Below are 22,318 nucleotides of genomic sequence, written 5' to 3' on the forward strand. Positions count from 1 at the left end.
TATAAGAACGTTCCTTAGAGGTTTTTCACATGAATACGTAAAAAAATGTTGTTTTAAGCGTTTTAAGAATGTTACCATCATGGTGATCAGTGTTTCCTTGGGTTGGGTTCTTGACCCCTGAGCAAATGTATGTTTGAACTGCTGAAACTGGGTGCTAATAAAGTTCACTTTTCATGGCAGAGCAAATATGAACCTAACCGAATGATATAGGTGAAACCTCTGTGATGTTATAGCTTGATTCAGTACTCATTTAGGTTGAGTGCTATGCTAAAGAACCTTGACTAAATTTGTAAATTTGACTGTTTATAGATATCTAGAAAGATTTGTGAAAAACCGCTGTATTTTTATCAAACAACATTTTAGAATCACACAGATATCAAGAATCAATGTATGAATCTCAGCAATGGTGAGAAAAAAACAACTATATAAGCGGATCAACCGCAATGCATGCTGGGAATTATTAATTAGTTTTGTGCTATGATGTTACCCAGCATGCATCACAGCATGAAGTTTTCTTTCTCCCAGATGTTTTAATGTAATTTCAAGATCAGCAGGACAGTAATTTATTCAAATGTAAACATGGTAGATATATCACTGACCACCAACCAACACCATTGCTCAGAGCATCACTTCAATTTCTTTAACAAATGTACTTTATAAGTACTTCTATGATCAAGAGTAGATGTCAAGGGTCACGAGCCCAACTCAAGGAAACACTGATCACCATGATGGTGACTTTTGTCAGCTGGAAATGATCTTAAAACATAAAAAACTGACATTTTGAATATTTTAAAAGGAACGTTCTTATAACAAACTTTTGTTAGCTGGGTTGTATTTCAGGTTGTAGTTGTTGTATTCCTCTGGGCAAATATTTTTTTTCTTTTAAAAAGCAGATGTTCATCACTAATAACTCAATCATCACTATAATAATATTGAAACTCATTACAAATTCTGTCAAACTGGAGCACAGAAAGGTGATGGTTTTGGGATAAATCTGGCCCAGAACTGAAATGAACTGTTGTATATATTTGGTTCAGTTCTGCTTTATTTGTTTTGATGTTTGACATGTGGCATAGCTTTGGCATGCTGTGGCCCAAATCTGGCAAACAGGAGCGGACCGCACAAGTGCCATCATTCCACGCCATATGTGGGCCAGATGAGTAAAGTATGGGGAGTAAGGTGTGGGCCAGATTTGGGCCGCAAAAATTTGCTATCTGGGATGTATCCTTGAATTATGGTAAAAACGTTCAATTCACAGACATAGACTGCACATTTAAAAGTTGAGTGAAAGCTAACATAAAGACACAGTTTTTGTAACAGTTATAACAAAAAGTTTACAACAACTTTTTTTACAAACATTGTGTTACCAGTGCCTTTGATAGTGAATCATTTGAAACTCTGCAACAATGGGAATACAGACAGGCTGAAGGCCAGCTGGGAGAGACCACATGGCGATCTGGATTTCTACCATCTGCAGCTCTTCTGTCACAAGCAGGCGGTCTTCAACATTTCTGTTCTAACGAACACCACATCGATTGTACTGCCCTTCCAGAGACCTGGCACTTTATACAAGCTACTGGTAACTAGTGTTAGTGGAACACAGATGTCCAAATACGCAGAAGCTGAATGTCGCACAGGTATATAAAGATATAATAAATACTATATATTTGATTTGCTATATTCTATAGTATATTATATATACTATACAATATACATATTGTACCGGCCACATGAATTTTTATAAGATTGAAAATCTATGCATATTATATAGCAGATATGTCTTGTTTATCACTGACTGAATATAATATAATATTAGGGATAAACCGAAACCATTTTTTGTACGAGTACCGATATTTTTTTCTGGTACTCGCCGATACCATTGCCTGTACCTTTTCACAACCCAGTGAGACTGATAAAAAATTGTAAGAATTATCATGATCTTTGATCCCAATTATAAGTAATATATTCTCCAGCCTTTGTAAGGGTGTGGTGGTGTGTGTGTGTGTGTGGTGGTGTGTGTGTGTGTGTGTGTGTGTGTGTGGTGGTGTGTGTGTGAAGATAGCACTGGTGTTCAAATTTTCATTTGCGTCTCATTGATTTCAAATTAATTTATTGTTTCTATGGAGAAACACTTTGCATGAATACTGTGTTGTTACAGGGTTGATTATACAGACTTGTGACTTGAAAGGAATGACTTGGTTTCTCCGCTGGTGAAATCAAGCTGCAGAGTTCATGGGTGAAAATAAATAAATTATGAACGATAGATATTGAATAATTTAACACTAAAATAACTTATTCAGAGAGGCTTGAATTTATTTACAAATGGTCAGAAACAGGAGATAGCATCGATTACTTTCATTGTCCACATAACAAACATCTACAAAACCCATTTTGGACAATGAACACAAGATTCATTTGACGTCATCATTATTGTGATCAGTGTTCACTGTGGTAGAACTCTTGACTTATTCACATGACTATTCGATTGTTGCACTGAAAACACAATTGCTCAAAATTAAAGTATTAAGAGATTATTACCATTTTTAATTTGTGAGCATGACTGTGTTAAGTGGAATTTAAGCTTGATTAAAGTCTTTAACATCAGACCCACCACGTAATTTAAAAATTATGTGAAGTTCAAGACGCCAAAACATACAGATGCCCAGACACATCAATAATCAGTGTAAGAATCTCAACAATGGTGACAATCAACAAAAGAAAGTTTCATGCTGCATTGCATACTGGGTAACATCATGATATAAAACTCATTAATGACTCCCAGCTTGCATTTGCAGTTTACCTCAATTAATTTGATGATTGTCACCATTGTTGAGGTGTGTATGATTAATGTTGATGTCTGAGCGCACAACTTTCCTCATGGCAAATGTTCTAGCAACTTTATTTTGACGTTTCGTTGTGAAATGTTTCGCAAACCCGTATACACTGATGTACATAACACTTAAAAATAGAAAATGCATTAACTAATATTATGTACTATTTAGGTACTCATTTCTTACAAACGTAGAATAAAATCTATTCAATCAAATTGAGTGCAAATTGTTACCTCAATTTTATTTATAAAATAAATTTTATCTATAAGTTTACCAGCAAGTTATAATGTTATTTCCCCAGACATTTAATTCACGAGCTGTGCACAACAATACCTCGTTCCAATCCAAATAGGATTTGAAGAATTTCATGAAGTGCTATATAAAAGCAGCAGGCTATATTTAACGCATGGTTTGTTAAAATGCATTTTATCCAATTCAATTCACTGTTTAATGGACTCTTGTGAAGTGGCTCAAACAATACGGGGCAGTTTAGGGCACTCTAAAAGAGTTTTGTTTTAGTAAGACTTTAACATTTAATTATTTCATTTTAATTTAATAAAATGCAATTAGTTGCAGTTTAAATACACAGCAAAAAGCACAGCCTTTAATACTGGCCAATTTGCCGTGTACTAGGCTGGCAATTTATTTGATTATTGTTACCATTGTTGAGATTCCTTTTCTGATTCATCATGTCTGTGTGCATTCAAAATGTTTTGAAGATGATTGTAGCAGGATGTGGTTGACTGATTATGGATGCTCCCCTCTAGGAGGTGCGAATGGGTGATTAAAGGCTGAGGCCCGTAAGCGACTAGCTGGTTATTAATTATTAAAATCAGTGAGCTGATAATATTGTGGAATCATAGCTATTCCGATCCACCAGCGGATGGTCGAGATTGCATCTAGGGGATTCGTGTAGTGTGGGTCATTGTCTGCTTATCTCTCGTTTACTTGGCCATGATATTTAGCTTTTTTATTGATTCAGTTATTTTGACCGTGAACCAAATGAGCAATTTGAAACTCATGAAGGGTTTTCAATGTCTTGACATGATGTCGATTGTGTTCTATTTAAAGATGTGATAAATCAAACTGTTTTGTATTTAAAAGCGAACTGCAAGCATTACATGGGCCGCAATCACATATCATAAAGCTGTTGTATTGTCAGCTGGCCATTAATCTGATAAGCTTAATAACGTTACTAAAGAGCATGTGCTAAAGGGGCCTTTTTACATTTTTAAACACACGCTCTTTGTTTTGTTAAAAAGACGATATATGGAAGAAATACCTTCTGTACACAAAGCATATGAGAAACATAGTCCAAGTCCAGATCACATGATATGATATATTCCAACAGATTCTGACAACAAAATAGTTCCACTGGATGTCGTTTAAGCAACACCCTAGCATAAGGGTTAACTATTTTTTTGTAATTTGATGAAAAGTTAATATAATAAAAAGTATAGTGTTATAAACGTACACACATTTTAAAATGAAAATGTAAAATACTTTTAAGGACTGCTTAAAAGGACTGCGGATGATTGTTGAATGTGTCACCACAGGTGTATGAAAAGGTCAATGTATTTATCGTTTATCTTTTTAAACTGGATTTTAAAATTGTTAATGCTTCTTGATAAAGGTGGTTGCTAACAATTTGATAAGTCATGTTTAATAACTTAAGAATAGTGCAAAATTGGAGAAAGATAAAAAAACATTAATTTGTTTAGTTTAGGTGTTATCAGGAAACATGTTTTGTTGTGCTGTTACAGTACAAAAATACGTCAACCCTACAGCACTCAATAGCAAATAATAATGTACAGTATACTAATAATACAAAAAGATAAAATAATATTAAAAAGTTTACTGAATACATATTAAAAGGAGAGAATACATGAATATATGTGCACCTCTATCATCATGGCTGTGATTTAGGCTGTAAATTAAACAGTATATAAAAATATAAAAACTTACACTACAGAGAGTAAAAAAGCACTAAATCAAGTTTTGTTCATGTTTTTTGAAACTTTGTTTTTCAGTGCCTGCTGCTGTTTCTGTTGTCACGGTAACAAATAACACTCCAGACTCTCTGAATGTGTCATGGAAGCCTGCTGAGGGAGATGTGGACAGTTACATGGTGATGCTGAAAGACCAGGAGAAAATAGTACACACTCTTGCTGTGTCTAAAGCCTCAAAAGATTGTGCATTCGGCAGTCTTGTTTCCGGTCGGCTGTACACAATATTCATCACTACACACAGCGGCAGCTTTAGGAACCAAACTGTTTTACAGGGGAGAACAAGTATGAAATTCTTTGTATGAGATACTTTAAGAATAATTAATTTAGATTTATTGGGATTTTCTTGTTATACTTAATTGCAAACCTTTTCAAATTAATTTATTTAGATTTTACAGTAAATAGTCATTTTTAGTTAAGAATGGATGTGTGGCTTCTTAAAATTGTTGATGTTCAGGATTTTCTTTCCAAACATTCTGAATATGATATCAGCCTTACTGATGTTATATGACTTCTTTATCAAGAACCATCCACAGTGCAGAATCCCACAGCCATCCACTCGGCGAGAGATGACTTCCTAAAGGTTTACTGGAATCAAGCATCAGGAGATTATGACCATTATGAAGTGATGATCGAGTATAACAGCACACTTCTTCAAAGCCAGAACCTCAGTAGGACTCAGAGCGAATGTGTGTTCAGTGATCTTGTTCCAGGACGACTCTACACAGTGACTATCGCCACGTGGAGTGGATTTTATAACGCTTCTGTTTCTATACATGGCCGAACATGTGAGTGAGTTTTAATAACATCATCTTGATATATTAAACCATTCAGAACGGTATTATTTAAAAATCTTATCAAATTAATTTGATAATATTTTTGCTTCGCCAAACAATGTGGTTCCTTAACATAAACAATAGCGGAACAGCGATACTTTATGTATCTTTTGGTGGATTTCACACACTGATTTGTTTTTACATTAATTCAATTAAAAAATAATATATTTTATAACTTGAGCTAATAAAAACAAATAACTTGCCCTAAAGAATATTTTCGTATGTCTATTTTATAAAACCTGATACAAAGAATATTTTTCTTTTTGAAAAATGTAATTAATTTTAATTCTATTTTTGATCTAAACAAACAGATTAAGATTGAATTAAAACTAAATTTTTTATTTAAGAAATAATATTAGTTCATGCGCATCAAACTGAAAGTTCGACCAATGGCACCCCTCTCAGAATGTTTTAGATGTCTATCTCTATGTAAAACACCTGATTTAACTCATCAGTGTCCCTTATAACGTTTGAAAAAATGTCTCCCTAATGAACACACTAACAAGCTGTTGAGTTGAATCAGGTGTCAGAATAAAGAACCAAAACTAACCGTCTTAGAATAAATAACAAGTATTCCCAAATTGCTAATTGATTTTAATTGCAATACATTGGAATTTTCTTCATCTATGGTTAAAAAATGAAAAAATTACCCTAACTAGAGAATCTCATCCATGTAGCACTGTTTACATTAAAAACGCTGATCATTGTATGTAAACACACCTACTGGTGATATACAATAAAATTTTAAGGGTAAAAAAAAGTTTTGTGATTTCCTCACCCTTATGTGATTTTAAACTTGTATGACTAATATTTTAAAGGATATTGGTTTCCAACATTGGCCTCTGTTTACCTAAATTGTAAAGAAATTCAATTTTAAATCATACAGATTGTGGTCATACAGATTGTGTCCGACATTCTTGTGAACAAATAATGGCAGAATATAATTTTTTTGGTTGCATTTTTGTGTTAACTAAGTGTTTTGTTCAAAACACTGTATTCGTAGCTATTTAACAATTTTAAAAAATCACCACTAGGGGTGCTGTTATCAAACTATGTTCGGTTTATTTACTTGTATATTGCAGTTCCTGGTGCGGTGGATAATTTGTCCTTGATGGATAGTGGAACTACGTTTCTGAGGGTGACTTGGTCTCCTGCTCCAGGTGATGTTGAGAACTATGAGGTCCAGATCTTCTTCAATGACACACAAGTGTTACCGGCTGTGAATCTGAGCAGCACAGTTAGGGAACACATGTTCTCTGAGCTCACACCTGGTCGGCTTTACAAGATTGTGTTATCCACTCACAGCGGCCCATTCCAGCGTGCTGAGATCACCAAAGGACGTACAGGTGATGGAAAGCCCTTATGGTAGAAAACAGCGCACAATTTAACTGGAATAATATTTTCTTGTCTTTTTCCTCTCATGCCACACAGTTCCCAGTCAGGTTCAAAATATTAATCTCACTGTTGGGCCTGGGGATGGTCTCACAGCATCCTGGTACTCTGTCGAAGGAGACTTGGACTTCTATTCAGTGTCTCTTTCTCAGGGGACACATGTACAGGACATCAGAAATGTTCCTAAACATATCACACAGACAGAGTTCCACAACCTGTTACCTGGTCAGCTATACTCAGTGACCGTGCAGTCGGTAAGCGGGCAACTGACAAACAACCATACAACAAACCGACGAACGGGTGAGAAACAACCACCTCTCAATTATTATTTTATGAAAACAATATGGCTTTCATTAAAATTAATTGTAAGCATATATCACAAAGCTTCTCTTAGGCTTTTAACACATGACACTGTGAATGTCTAGTCATCATTATCATTTTAAACATTTACAGTGTTGTGTTTTGTGCATGTGTGTTTATGTGTTTCAGACCCCTCCGCTGTGACAGCCCTGCAGGTGGATAATGAACTCAGCACCCACAGTCTCCGGGTGAGCTGGAGGCCAGCTGTGGGGATTTATGACGGATACAAACTGCAGTTACTGGATGAGAGCGAGAGAGTGATGGGCAACACGAATATGCCCGCTGATACCAGCCGGCACCTGTTCAGCGGATTAATTCCAGGTAGCTGGTACAAAGTGAGCGTACAGACCCTCAGCAGTACTTCTAAAAGCAAAGAGGTCACAGCAGAAGGACAGACTGGTAAGATTTGAACATTATATCAAAGTTTATTTCTAATTTGTGGGTATAGCTTTGAAGTCATAGAGCTCACCTATGCAATTTTCATCTCAATTTAATTTTATTTTTACGTCATTAAAATCCATTTGTGGAAGGAACACAAAGATTTTGCGATGTGAAGGATTACCTATAAATAATAGCACAGAACAGTTTACAGATAATTCAGTATTGATCTCACTTCCTCAGCTCCAGCAACAGTGTCTGGACTGCATATGTGCTCCAACACGAGCAGCAATCTAACATTCTGCTGGGCTGCACCAGAGGGCAGGATCGATGGGTTCGATCTGTATCTGTATGATCAAAGCGACACCCTGCAGTCCAGCAAGACGCTAGCGGAGGAGACATTGAGCTGGAGCTTTACGCACCTGCTGCCAGGGACGCTGTACAAGATGCTTATCAATAGCAGAAGAGGAAAGCTGAAAAGTCATGCCCCTATATGGGCACGTACAGGTGAATACGTTTTTTGAAATGAAGTTTTATACAGTGTTTCCTACAGGATTTTGTCTGAGGCAAGGTGGCTTCAGGTGCAAATTAGCATATTCGTGACGTCATTGCATCATAGTTGTGTTTAACTCTCTATACTGTTATGTTCACTACGGTACTTTAGTATCTTAATGCCTAATAAAGCTGTTGTAGTTTACATACAGTATTTATATATGAAGTCGTTAACATATTTGATGTTTCTTTTGTCATACATAAAATAATAATTACAGACTAATGTTCGTATTTAAATGTCCACTTAGTAACTCAACAGGTGCTTGTTTTGTATTCATTCATTCACTCACTCACAAGTAAGCTGGGGGTTGTAATGTGCTGGTTCTCTCTGCCGCTCATTGAATAACGGAGCAGACACCAACTAAAAGAGACAAGTCAGGAAAGCGAGATCTCACGCTATAGCAGGGCAGTACCGCCGACATTCTTCCCAAAATGTTGAGATGCGATTTTTCTGAATTAAAAAAAGTCGGTAAATACTGCAACGCTAGTTCACGCACACCTGTGTGTATGCTTGTGTGCATCGCGGGGGTCCGGTGACTGTGTGATGCATGCATGCTTTACTGCATTAGAAAAAAGCACCAAAAAATTGCAAAACAGAGATCGCTCTTATTATGAAAAGTGTAACAGCGTGTCTACACAGGATAGGACGGCTTGTTCTAATGGGAGTGTCGCTTCTCAGTGTGGATTTATTTAAAAACGACAAAGGGTTCTAATGTGTCTATTGTCTCTTTTCGCGTCGCATCGCTTCAGGTGTAACATGGCGTTACACGTTTTCTCTATTTTGCATTGTTTTGGTGCGTTGCTTCTAAAGAAACTATGGCAGAAAAATTTGACTGTGGCTATCCCTAATCCTAACCTACTCTCATTTTCTTCTTTTGGTGGCATTTTTAAAACAAGCCCTTGTCTTCTGTCCGTTTCCTCTTTATTTTTTAAATGTATACAAAAATGTATACAAATAATAAATAAATAAATAAACAATAGTATTTTACTTAAATTTGTTAATTTAAAAATTAAAGGATCAGTTAAATATTTTGAAAGTATAATAAAATATATAAAAAATATTTGGTAACACTTTAGTATAGGGACCAATTCTCACTATTGACAAGTTGCTAATTAGCATGCATATGCAAATTATGAGAATATTGGTTTAATAGTATTTATAAAGCACATATTCTGCATGGGCATATTCTACATCCCGAATCCTACCCAATACCTAACCCTAACAACTAATATACTAACTATTAATGAGCACCAAATTTGGAGTTTATTGGGGCAAAAGTCGAAGTTAATGGTTTGTTAATACAGAGAATTTGACCTTTAAATAAAGTGTGACCAAATATTTTTTATATTAAGTTTATTTTACAATATAATGACCCATAAGTGAACAAAAAAATTCTGAACATTGCTTTACACAAACAGGGAAAACTGCTAAAATGGACTTTAATCCAAGTACCCAACCAAATAAAACACTGATCTACCCTAATGGTGAATTTAAATGACTTTTTCAATAAAACAACATCAGCAACACTAAATACAACTAAAGCTCTACTAATCATATTCAAAGAAGTCAAAAGTTTAATTTAAGTAAATGTAAATATGTATTTTATTAGCATATTTGATTGTGTATTTATATGACATGAATCTGGGTGGCTACGGTCTTATTTTTCTCGTTCTTGTTCAGTTCTTCAGTGGCATTAACAGCAGGTGTCATCAGGGATCAATCATCACTTGTAAACTGACCTCAATGAATTAATTACTGCACAAATAAATTAACTTTTCACACCCTAAAGACTCTGCTTCAGTGTTAATTTGTACACCTGTAGATACGGACTCATAAATACACCAGAGGGTGTACATTTTACACCAGGGACTTTGCTGTGATGGCTCATTGGTTTAACAGGATTCAATCATGGACAGTGGTTCCACATGTTTAAGTTATGTTTTTTCAACAGGAAAATAAATTAAGCATAGCTGCTGTATGACATATCGATTATTGCTCCCTTAACTCAACCCTAAGTTGCTTTGGATAAAAGCGTCTGCTAAATGACTAAATGTAAGCAAGTAACCACAACACGAAATTAACATGTAAACATAAATCACCATTATGGTAAACAGTGTTTGCTTTAGGAGGGCTTCGATTCATCTTTAAAAGTTCAAATTTCTTTCCATTGAAATCATCTTTTTATACATGTGTTGCGGCAAAGACAATGAGGGTTCAGCAGGATCAGGCATAGTCGTCACGAGGTTACTGGGGTTGATTTGTTGTTCATTAGATTATTATGGATGCTATGGAGGAAAATGATATAGTTGAAGCAATTACACATCGACCATGGTGACAATAAAAAAAATAATGCTTCCTTCTGCAATATAACAAAGCTGCAATGCATGCTGGGAGTCATGAATAAGTTTTGTAATGCGATGTTACGCAGCATGCATTGCAGCTTTTTTATTTAAGTGCAAGTTCAAATTAAATCAAATCCCTTTATTGTCACTCAACCATATACCCAGGTGCAACAAGGTGAAAAACTTGAGTTTCCAATCAACATGGCAGTAAGACAGACATTTCTTGTACACATTTACACAGTAAACATTTCTGTACAAGTTTTACACCAGAATACAACAAATGACACGTATTATACATAATAATCATACACAGCAGCAAATGTACATAATGTGCGTAGTGTACACAGGATAATGACACAGAATTTACAAGTTTGAGCTAGAACCCTATAAAATTGTGTAAAATGAAAGTGGTTTGTTCACAGTTAAGTTAACAGCAGCAAAAAATCGAGTGTAAATGGAGTGTATTTTCAATAAATTAAATGATATTCTTTTAATAATTTTAATAAGAACACTTTAAAATCCCTGACACCCATTAAAGAAATTATTACTAATTACATTTAACAAGTAACATTAAATTAGGCTATTGCATTTACTTATGAATTTACCAGTGCTCTGAAAACAAAGCATATTTACTCGTTTATACTCAGTATTTTTGGTCAATTTTCAATGGAATGTTCTTTTTTCTAGCTCCTGCCTCAGTCATAGACCTCAAGGTTGAGCATCAGGGTGAGGCTGAAAGTCTTCTTCTGAGCTGGACACGAGGTCCTGGCAGTCTTACTGGATATTCAGTTTCTTTAAATGGGCTCGAGCAGAAGTTGGGTCCAGAGAGCACTCAGGTTGTCTTTCGAGGTCTGGTGGCAGGTCGCCTTTATACTGCAGTGGTTCAGAGCTGCAGTGAAGATCTTACAAACACTGTGACAGCTGTAGGGCGCACAGGTTTGTGCTACTTTCAACCATAAAGCCCTGAAGCATATCATATGTAACAATCAAAGCAATGTCCAGTATATCAGTATAACAGCAATAGTAGCACACCACAGTTATAGGCCCCATGTAATCAAAACAGGACTTTGCTGACAGTAAACTTTAAGGTCATATATTCTCCCTGAAATGTTCAGACTTCTTTCAAATTCATATATTTTAAATAAATAGTCCTGTTTATTTTTAGGGCCTTTTTTTGAGCTTTGTAGTTTCCTATTATAAATGAGTGTTTAAATTTGAATGGGTTGTGATTGGCTGTCAATATCATATTGTTCATCAGTTGGAAAAAATCAGTGTTGTTATTTTTATAGTTGTTGTATGCTCTGCTATTGTCATATATGAAGAACAAAGTTTACAACCTTTCATGAATAATAAAACAGAGTTTTGTTTAAGCTAAACCATTCCTATTGTACCATCGCAGTTCCTGCATCACCATCATCAGTGTCTGTCAGCGGTTCTTCTGGCTCACTAGAGATAACATGGAACGTTCCAGCAACTGGAGATTATGATGATTTTGAAGTGACGTGGTTTCCTCCGGACACAGTTAATATTTCTAGGCATTATCCCACCCATCGCATCCTGAAAGGACTTTATCCTGGACGGCTCTATAATGTCAGCATTTACACTGTCAGTGGTAAGACACGTGGTTTTATGACCTACAGTGCTCCAGTGTACCACACAATCAGAACACGTAAGTACTGAATACTTACCCTCCCTTAAACTTTTACCACTTCTAAATCCTGAAAAAGACATTTTGGTCCAAAGCATCATGAAACCGTAGAAAAAAGTTTTTTCTTTCTAGCTCCACTCCAAACCCCAAGCATTCACTGTTACCCCAGAAGTCCCACCTCTTTATCTTGCTTCTGGACGCCTCCAGAATCTGATTTTAATGGCTACATAGTGGAATGTCATAAGCAAAGCAGCAAGACTCCAGTGTACAGCTACAAACTGGGACACAGTGCTCTCTCACAGCAGTTTGACCGATTGGAACCCTTTAGAAACTACACTATCTCAATAATGGTGATCGCTGGGGACAAGCAGAGTTTAACAGCACAGAACAGCGCTATCACCATGATCGACCGTAAGTAGCAATATAACAGAATTAAAATAAATACTTTATCCTTAACCTAGCTACAGTTTGCGTGACATGGGACAGTATTGCAAAACTGCTTGCAAGGAGAGTTTGGAAACATGTGGAAAGTCACGTCGCCGACACATGTTATTTTGGACCAAAGTTAATGGTCAACTAGTGGTGTAGCTAACATTCAATTAGTCAGAATTTTATCATTGCTCAGTATTTGATAGAAACAATTCATTATTCTATGATGAATTTCATACAGTGCACTGAAATCTTGTAGCATGTAATTATTATTATTAAAATAAAGTCAAATTTTGGAAATTCAGGCAATTGACTAATCCGTGTTGTTAGCACTAATTTAAAGGCAAGTGCACCCTCTGGAGTTCCGAAGAGGAAGCTGCTGTTTCAGACATCACTGAGAAAATCTAATATTTAGTTGCTTCATAGAAACATGTTGATGGTCATGTTCAAGGCAAGACAAAGAAAGAAACCGCAACCAACAACAAATAGTCAGATAGGGCTCTGAGGTATGATTCGTTTTTTATGATTGTAAATCATAAAAACCCAAGAACATCTAGCCTAATCTACACTGTAAACCCAAATGTTCAAAATAATCAAATAGATTGAGTAATGTAAACGCAATTTTAATAAAACGTTCTACTTACAAATATTTTAAGTTCCTGAAACACTTTTTACTTTTGAGTTAAGTATAATGATTATTTTTGATTAACTAGGAAAAAAAATTGAATTTACTCCTTGTTCAATTAACATAATTTAAACAGTTAATTCAACACAATTGGTCAAGAAGGATTTCTCCTGCATGAGGAGATTAAATTAAAACAAATATGATTTATTTACATGATTTAGTAAAGTTAAAGACTTGTCAGTGTTTAATGTTCACTTCTCTTAGATATTTAGAAGAGTTAGACATATTTTTCAGTTTTGTAGTTACCATTGTTTAGAAGATTGGTGCATGTGATTAGGGTCTGTGAAGCTACATTTAACCTATATAAAGGCTTATGTTACCAGTGAGCAGGAACTGTGCTAATGTCAATTATGAGATCAGTCTCTTCTTGCTCATTTTGGAATGGATAAGTTGAAGTGTTTTCTTTATGCTAATAAGACTAAGAAATATGTTTAATAAAATATGCTGAATTAGTTTAGGTTAATTTAGATATGCAATTTTGATGTAGTTATTAAAAAAATTTCTACTTAATTTCATAAAAAGGATCTATTGAATACTTAGGTTGCACTTGCTAAATTTGCTAAGAACTTTAACATAACAGTTAACAAAATTTGAAAGTTATGCTTGCTTAAACCAAGGACGATTTAACAATTTTTAATTACAAAAGAGTTATTTATTGCTTGGAGCTATTCTCACATGGAAGTAATTATTTTTCCAAATCTTTTATTAATGATCTTATTTCGTGTTTCTGTTTTCTTGGATGGCTTCATGAGACCATCATTATAACTTCTAGTCTATGTTTGTTGATCGGTCTGGCTAGTGGCTAATAATATAACTTTTCATATTTATTTAATTTATATTAATATTAATTTATGTCAATATTTTATTGTATGATAAATGTACTTTGGCGCATTTAAGTTTAGCCAATTAACGGATCTTCTACTGGTTATTCAAATTAATACATACTTTTAAATTGCTAGCTATTGTAATTTTTGTTTTGCTTGTTATCAAAAATAATCTGGAAGGACTATTCTTTAAGGTTGTGTTGCCGAAATTACGTTCAGGCCATAAAAGCATGCAGGCGCAACAACGTTTGTTATAAACTGTTATTTTTAAGTTATAAATATTTGCCTTAAACAAAGATCAAGTGAAATTAACAAAAGCATAATCTCAATTTTTTAGGGCCACCCACACCACCAATGGCGGTGCGAGTCAGCGAGCCAACAGCGATTATCACACATTCCACCATTCTGTTTAAATTCAACTGCAGCTGGTTCAGCGATGTAAATGGTGCCGTTCGTTTCTTTACAGTCATCGTTGCAGAGTCAAATGGTACAACTGCCCATTTTTCTTTTTCTAATTTTGGATTTAGAGCAACATTATAATCAGTTGAACTGTTTTTAATTAAAGTAACAGAAGAAAAAAAAATCTATCATCATTTACTCACATTCGTGTTCAAAACCGTCTTCATTTGTGGAATGCAAAATGAGATGTTGAGGAAGGTACAGCCTCTGTAACCACTTAAAACCAAACACAATAGTCTTTTTTAACATGTATACTCTAATCTTCCAAAGAAAAACGCTGTACCGGTTTGGAACAACATGAAGTGCCTTAATTCTCTTGGGTCTATTATCTTAAATGCTGTTATCTCAGAAACAAACCTAGTCTCGCTTATTCTCATTTACAGAGGTTGATTATGTACTACCAGAGCAGAGACATCCACTCCCCTCTTACCTGGACTACAGACACAACCGATCCATCAAGGCCTACCAGACCGGATACTTTCACAGTTTGTGTGCCGAGGTCTCTGACAGCAAGATCCGTGTCTTTGAGATAAACCTGGGAGCTGGGATGAAGCGTTTAGGGGGAGTTTGTAAATGGGATCCTGAATCAATCCAGCATGGAACACATCTTTGTGATGGACCACTCAGACCAAGAACCGCATATAGGTAATACTAGAGCATTTGTTTTAGCATGTAATGTTTTTGGTAACATTATGCAGAAACTAATGCAGAGCAAATGGTTAGTGCTGCATTGACACTGTAGTCATTACTGATAACTAATAAGGGAAAAAAATTAACTAATCAGCAAGTAACAGCATCCAGATGTTTCAAGGAAGTAACAATTTGTTACTTATTACTTATTTAAAAGTCATTAATAACCACTGAATGCTCTGAGTCTCATGCAGAATCGTAGAATAACTTAGGATCATTTCAAATAATTATCTATTAACTACTCATTAACAGCTGCTTTAAATACTTATGTCAATAAACTAGTTATATATGATCTTGAAAAATAAGAAAAAAACAAATTTAACAAATTTTGATTTTCAGTAAACTTAATTATTTTGGTCACACTATATTTTAACATCCAATTCTCTGAATTAATAAGCCAATAACTATGACTTGTGCCTCAGTACGCTACGGATTTGTTGCTTATTAATAGTAAGTAAGGTAGTTGTTAGGTTTAGGTATTAGGTAAGATTAGAGAAGTAGAAGAATAAACAGCCAATATGCTAAAAATAGGCATCTAATTAGCAACTAGTTCATAGTGAGAATTGGCCCCTATACTAAACTGTTACCATTATTAAAAAATTTAACTATTATCTAATATTTTCCCATTTAGTATATTTGTATTGCCAATGCAAGTAAAAATCTGATCAAATGGTGTTGGTTGGTGAAGAAGCTGTCATAATGTTTGCTTAACATGTAACTTCTTGAAAGAACATAATATTAGTATTATTTTGATGTCAAGAAAATTTTGTATGCAAATACAAATTTATGCCACAGCTTGTCAAAATCACACAGACATGAAGAATCTAATTTTTAAAACGAGTCTAAGCTATTGTGTAGTCCTGCAGGAGACATACAGCATTTAATTGTATTAACAACTATTATAAGTAATAAGTAATTGTTACTTATTTTAAACATCAGTATGCTGTTACCTAGTGATAAGTTCATATTTCTTCCTTATTATTCATTAGTAATGACAAGTTAGTGCAGCACTAACCATTTGTTCTGCATTAGTTTCTGTATACCTACCTATTAATTATGAAACAGTATTATAAAGTGTTACCAAGTTTACTATTCAAAATTTAGGCTTTATTCAACTCAAAGTCCAATAAGAAATATGCACTCATAATTCACTCACTCTTGTGCCAAGTTTATGGGACTTTCTTTAGTTGAATAACATTTACATTTACGCATTTGGCAGACGCGACTTGCATTACTTTATCCTTTACATTTTACATAGGTATTTGCAATCCCCTGGGATCGGACCCACATCCTTGCGTTGTTAACGCAATGCTCTTACCACTGAGCTACAGGAAAGCTGTAGAATAAGTTATATTCTGACCTCTAGCTTTGCAATGCATGGGGCCCAGGATATATGATGCTACGAAAAGTGCATCTATCCATCATAAAAATTAGTCAATATGACTTTTGAAGAAAAATGATACGTTTGTGGGAGATTATTCAAAGTTTATTTAGTGATCATAGTGTAGCACAATAATGTAAATATAGACCGACATGCAATATGGATAAAAGCAAGTAATCCTGCTGTTTTGTTTGGTCTAGATTAAGTGTGCGTGCCTTCACTCAGCTGTTTGATGGCGAGAACAGAGAATTTGCTCAAGCACTTTACACAGACACCTACTTCTCCCTCCCTTTGTTAACTCAATCAGGTAAGCAATTGTTAGATTACTGTAACTATGGGCTTTATTACTTTACTAACAGGGCATTTAAGAGTGTGTTTGTGTTTTTGCTGTAAAGTATTGTTGTCAAGATGACCTGTCCTGTCCCAGATAGCACATGTACATCTGTTAGATGTCTGCTAAAGATCTGGAAAACATCTGCTGTGAAAATCATCCGAATAACAACTTAGAAAAGGCAGTTGTACATACAGATGTTGTCCTTATGTCTATGACTCTACACCCTTAACTTTAAGATACTTGTTTTACCCTGCCTGCTGTCATTTCTGCTTTATGAATCACAATTGTTATGGCAAAGATTGTTATTTATTCACTCTGAGAATAATGACTCGCCAGTGATAAGGATCACTAATCTCATGTTGAATTATTTTTAAATAATGAGATTTATTTAAGGATATCTTAAACAAGTATTTGCTCTAAAATCTCTGAAGTGTGTTGCAAAACACACAGACATCAAGACTCAGCAGATTAGACTTGTCATTTTTTTTAGACGGTGACAGTCATCAGAAAAAACTTGATGCTGCAATGCATGCTGGGTAACATCATAGTTCAAAACTCATCCATGACTCCCAGCATGCATTGCAGCTCAGTTTATTCTTACCATTGTTGAGGTTAATACAATGAGTCTTAATTTATTTTCTGTCTAAATTATTAATTGTTGCAATTTCTGTTTGCGCGCTGTAAATCCTTTTGGAGATCTTTATAATATCTGTTTGACTCAAAACAGCTGGATATCAATCTCTTCTTTAACTTGACAATGGTCTCAACGTTCACCCATGATAATATTACCATGCAAGACTCTTTCAGCATTACACAATAAAACAAATGTGCACTATATAGCAACAAGAGGAAGAGAAGTCAAACACTGTAGAGTCATGAGCTCAACTAAAGCAAACACTGATCAACATAATGTTGACTTCAAATGACAAACCAGTACCGTCTAAACCTCTAAGATCACAATACAAGAGAAAGATCACAGTTTGAGCACACTCTGAGTTTGCTTTGAGTTTGCTGTGAGGTTACATTTTGACCTCATAGTGAGTATTCTGAAAGCTCACTGTGACATCCCTGTGAGATCACTGTGACATCATCGTGTTGACTGGGTACAGCTCTGCACACTTGAGTCTTTCTCTTATCAACATGACATATTTAAAATGTTGCCATGTATTAGATTTACACTTTCTGGATTTTAATATCTGCTCCAACTCATTAAGAGAAAAAAAACAATTGCAAGTAATATACATTCTTTATATTTTTTTGAAAATGTATCTCACAGTGCCTTTATTCAAAGATATTTATTGAAAAAACAAACTCTAGTTAATTGTTTGCTGTATATTTTTTTGAATGTCACTGTTTAATTTCTCATCATAATGGTTTCTGCCACTCAGCCCCACGGGATGGAGTCATGGGGGTTATCACAGCTGCAACATTTCTGATTACCATTGTGATCGCTGTGATGGCATTACTGATATACAGGAAGAGAGCTCACAAAATGTGAGTGTGTGCACTATATACTACTTGCATTAACACACTGTGTTATCGCTGAAGCTTAACACTTTTAAAACACACTTGGTTCCAGAATTGCTTCAAATTTATGTCTGTGCTTATGTGTATTTTGTTTACTCTGTATGTGTTTAAGAGCCGTACAGGAGAGTCCAGTAATGAAGATGTGTATGTGGAAAGAGTTGCCCACCTCACAAATGCGCTCAGCAATACGGAGGTACTTAATCATTACTTTTCTTGTTCCCACCATTATATCAGTAGCGAACCCTCAGGGCCATTTAGACCATATGTGAACAATTGTTAAAAATAATACTTAAAAACTTTAAAATATTATTTTCAATAGAAGTCAAGTGATTTTCCCTGTTAGATATGTATATTTGACTATCTGGATCGATGCGGAAAGTGCACTTTTGACAAAAGACAATATATGACAAGAGCAACAGAGTCACAATGTATATTGTTTGTACAGATTTGCTATATACTTTACACTTTGCAGAAGTTTGTTTTAAGACCGTTCCTTATAAATGAAACCGTTATTTTTTGTGTTTAGACCGTTCCCAGCTAACAAAAGTTACCATCATGGTGATCAGTGTTTTCTTGAGTTGGTCCCTTGTCCCTTGTCTCTCATTTGTTCATGTTTAGGTGTGTTGTAATATTATTTTGGCAATGCAATAAGAATTTGAGGGATTATGGATCAAATGGATTTTGACGGTGGGCATAAACAGTGCAATCATGTTGTAGTTTGCTTTGTTGAACTCATATTAGTTGTGAATTGTGTTCTGGATCCTGTTAGAACATTATGTTTTGTTAAAAGAGGATGTAAAAGAATTACAACAGAATTTAGAGAATCACAGGTATTGTCAACAATGATGACAATAATCAAACTAATTCTGATAAACAGATAAACATGCTGGGTGTCATGAATGAAAATATGAACAGAACAGACAAACACTACAACCACAACTGACAGTCACGCAGCTTTAGATGAACATCAAGTGTAAATAACAGATGAACACTTGAAATCTGTCAAGATCTCACCAGGGAATTAAATATAAACACCATTAACATTACAAATTATTACAAATACCAGATGTGACAGGTTTGTCATTTGAAGTCACCAATATGTTGATGAAACTGCTGTAACTAAATGGTGACTTCAAATGACAAATCAGTCACATCTAAATCTCTAAGATCACAGTACAAGAGTAAGATCAAGTTTTTTTTTTAAGGTTATCAATTTCACCCAGTGTTGTCAAATATCGAAATGTATAAATACATAAATAAATAAAACTAGTAAATCTTCCTTTGGATGAAATCAATAAATCATGGTCATCTTCAAATCAATTTGACATCTATGTGACATAGATTTGCATTAATATTGTCTGCCAGAACAACTGAGATTTACAAACACACAGTTTGTATATTAGTGGACTGCATTAGCCTGTAAGAGCCCAGTGTCCAACAAATTACTTCATCAATCTACATAATGGTGACTGCAAACTAAACATTCATTCTACGGAAGAGCTTTTGTGGATATATGAAAGAAACTGGTCTGTTTGGTTTCTGTTTCTGTCTTTCTACTGTTCTTTATATTCTTGTTCATGTTTTTTTTATTCTGCTTGGTAACAGCAGGTGTTAAATCACTGTTAGCTGCATGTTAAAGTACTGATGAGCTTAGGTCACCAAATATGATTCTCCACCAGATCTATTAAGATCACATCCATGAAATAAGTTATTTAAAACATCAATTTCAGTCAATTGGAATTGTTTTAGCTCAAAGGAAAATACGTATAATAATCCTTATTAAATATACATATTTTACAGTCTCTGATTAGTAATTTAGAGTATAACAATATTTGTATGCATTCGTCCAGCGAATGCATCAATGATATTATACACTTTACGTTACCTTCTGGCCATAAGTAATGTGACTTTACCAAACAGGATTTAGAGCAAAGGCAGCATAAATCAAACAAAGTTAAAGGGACCAAGTATGTGAGTGTGATCACAGAAAACCCATCACAAATGAACGTGTGGTTGTTTATTAAACTCTACTCAACATGTTAAAAAACAAAATGATGATGTTTTAGTTTAAGATAATGAAGTGATAACAAGCAGAATCACTGATGAACAAAGAAACAACAAGAACAGAAAGAAATAAAACAACAACTACAACTGACTTCAGCCACAATCCCACATACACCATTAACATCTTTACTTATTGATATTTTTAAGAATAAAGAGAGTTTTTTCTGTTAAGGGTTTTACAGATTCTTATTCTTATGTGAAGGTGAATTTTCTTAACTTATGGAAGGCTTTCATGTGATACTACTTTGATTTATTATCGTAGAAAAGATCCAACACAACTTCAATCAGAATATTTCAGTTATAAAAACTTTGACCACTTTCATATCTTGCAAGGACAGATCACACACAAATATCAAGATTCATGGAATGGATCTCAACAATGGTAACGTGTTTAATGCTGTAAAGCATCAACCTCATTCACGACTCCCAGAATACATTGCAGCATGAAGCATTTCACCATTGTTGATGTCTGTGTGTGGGCAAGTTTTAAAAGATTCCAATGCACTTGGTCTACTTTAAAATCGTTAAATTTTCTCTAATGAAGCTTTTTTTCTAAGTTATTTGTAGAACTGATATAATAGTCACTCACAAGATCAATAACTTAACCCATGTAATTATTACTGTTCACTCGTTATGCAATCAACAAAATGAAATATAATATTCTCCTGAGTTTCTCTTTCATCATTACAAACTTAACTACATCAGTCCAAAAGAAACTAAAACTTTAAAAATCAAGAGTCAAACCACCTGACTAAAACAAACACTGATCACCCTAACGGTGACATCAAACCATCTATTTTAAGTAAAACATTAACAGAAAAAAACAGTTTATTCTCAATAATATAAATAAGTAAAGATGTTAATGGTGTTCCTGAGATTGTAACTGAAGTCAGTTGTACTTTTTGTGTTTTAATTCTTTCTGTTCTTGTTGTTTCCGTGTTTATCAGTGATTCTGCTTGTTATCACTTCATTATGTCAACAACATTCAGTGTCACATTTAGCAGCCTGTAGTATGCACACTAAGCAGTGTTCATTTCATCTGGGCTAACCCATGTGGGGCCTACATGGAACCCGCAGACAAAACCAGCTGAGGCCCATAAGATGGCCCACATCAAACCCATCTGGACCCCATGTGTCTTTGCTGGCTGGGGAGGTTCTATGTCCATGCAAAAGCTAATTTGCATGTTCATAGCAATTTAACAAAATACCACTCCAAATTATAACATAATGAGTATAGAATGTTCTATGGTCACACAATATATAAAAACAATGAGGAATTGTAAAGGCAAACATTTAGATATTAAATATGCTATGAGTGAATTGGATCAAGTCATGATTTATTCGGATGTACGAATACAAACAAAGCCTGTTTAACAGTTAAGGTTATTTAAAATGGCAAGAGCAAGAAAATATAACCTAGATATTTAGATATATTCACAGAAAAGGACATTTTTATCACACAAGTTCCTATTTGTCAGAGAAGTTTCTCTGGATAGCCTCAGATGTTCCAGGTAAGACAAAACAAAGAGACTTCTCACCTCAGCTTAGAAGTTTAGGAGTCGTAAATATCCCTCGGAGT

At 34.7% G+C, this 22,318-nt stretch overlaps 1 protein-coding gene across 3 annotated transcripts in view; it reads left to right on the forward strand.

The window, feature by feature from the left end:
• The window catches only part of ptprb (protein tyrosine phosphatase receptor type b), a 60,329-nt gene that overhangs the window by 22,662 nt on the left and 15,349 nt on the right, over nucleotides 1-22,318 (forward strand). For all 3 annotated transcript variants that reach the window (XR_008906635.1, XR_008906636.1, XM_056747578.1), the window contains exons 7-21: nucleotides 1,371-1,637; nucleotides 4,862-5,122; nucleotides 5,362-5,625; nucleotides 6,756-7,019; nucleotides 7,105-7,365; nucleotides 7,555-7,824; nucleotides 8,047-8,310; nucleotides 11,386-11,634; nucleotides 12,098-12,367; nucleotides 12,479-12,757; nucleotides 14,622-14,771; nucleotides 15,127-15,388; nucleotides 17,015-17,121; nucleotides 18,537-18,642; nucleotides 18,788-18,868. Coding sequence is in view for 1 of the 3 variants with exons in the window: in XM_056747578.1 (XP_056603556.1) it covers nucleotides 1,371-1,637; nucleotides 4,862-5,122; nucleotides 5,362-5,625; nucleotides 6,756-7,019; nucleotides 7,105-7,365; nucleotides 7,555-7,824; nucleotides 8,047-8,310; nucleotides 11,386-11,634; nucleotides 12,098-12,367; nucleotides 12,479-12,757; nucleotides 14,622-14,771; nucleotides 15,127-15,388; nucleotides 17,015-17,121; nucleotides 18,537-18,642; nucleotides 18,788-18,868 (3,355 nt within the window). In the remaining 2 variants the exon portion in view is untranslated. The remainder of the gene's footprint in view (nucleotides 1-1,370; nucleotides 1,638-4,861; nucleotides 5,123-5,361; nucleotides 5,626-6,755; nucleotides 7,020-7,104; nucleotides 7,366-7,554; nucleotides 7,825-8,046; nucleotides 8,311-11,385; nucleotides 11,635-12,097; nucleotides 12,368-12,478; nucleotides 12,758-14,621; nucleotides 14,772-15,126; nucleotides 15,389-17,014; nucleotides 17,122-18,536; nucleotides 18,643-18,787; nucleotides 18,869-22,318) is intronic.

Source organism: Triplophysa dalaica, chromosome 5, assembly GCF_015846415.1.
Source record: "Triplophysa dalaica isolate WHDGS20190420 chromosome 5, ASM1584641v1, whole genome shotgun sequence".
NCBI classification, from domain to species: Eukaryota; Metazoa; Chordata; class Actinopteri; order Cypriniformes; family Nemacheilidae; genus Triplophysa; species Triplophysa dalaica.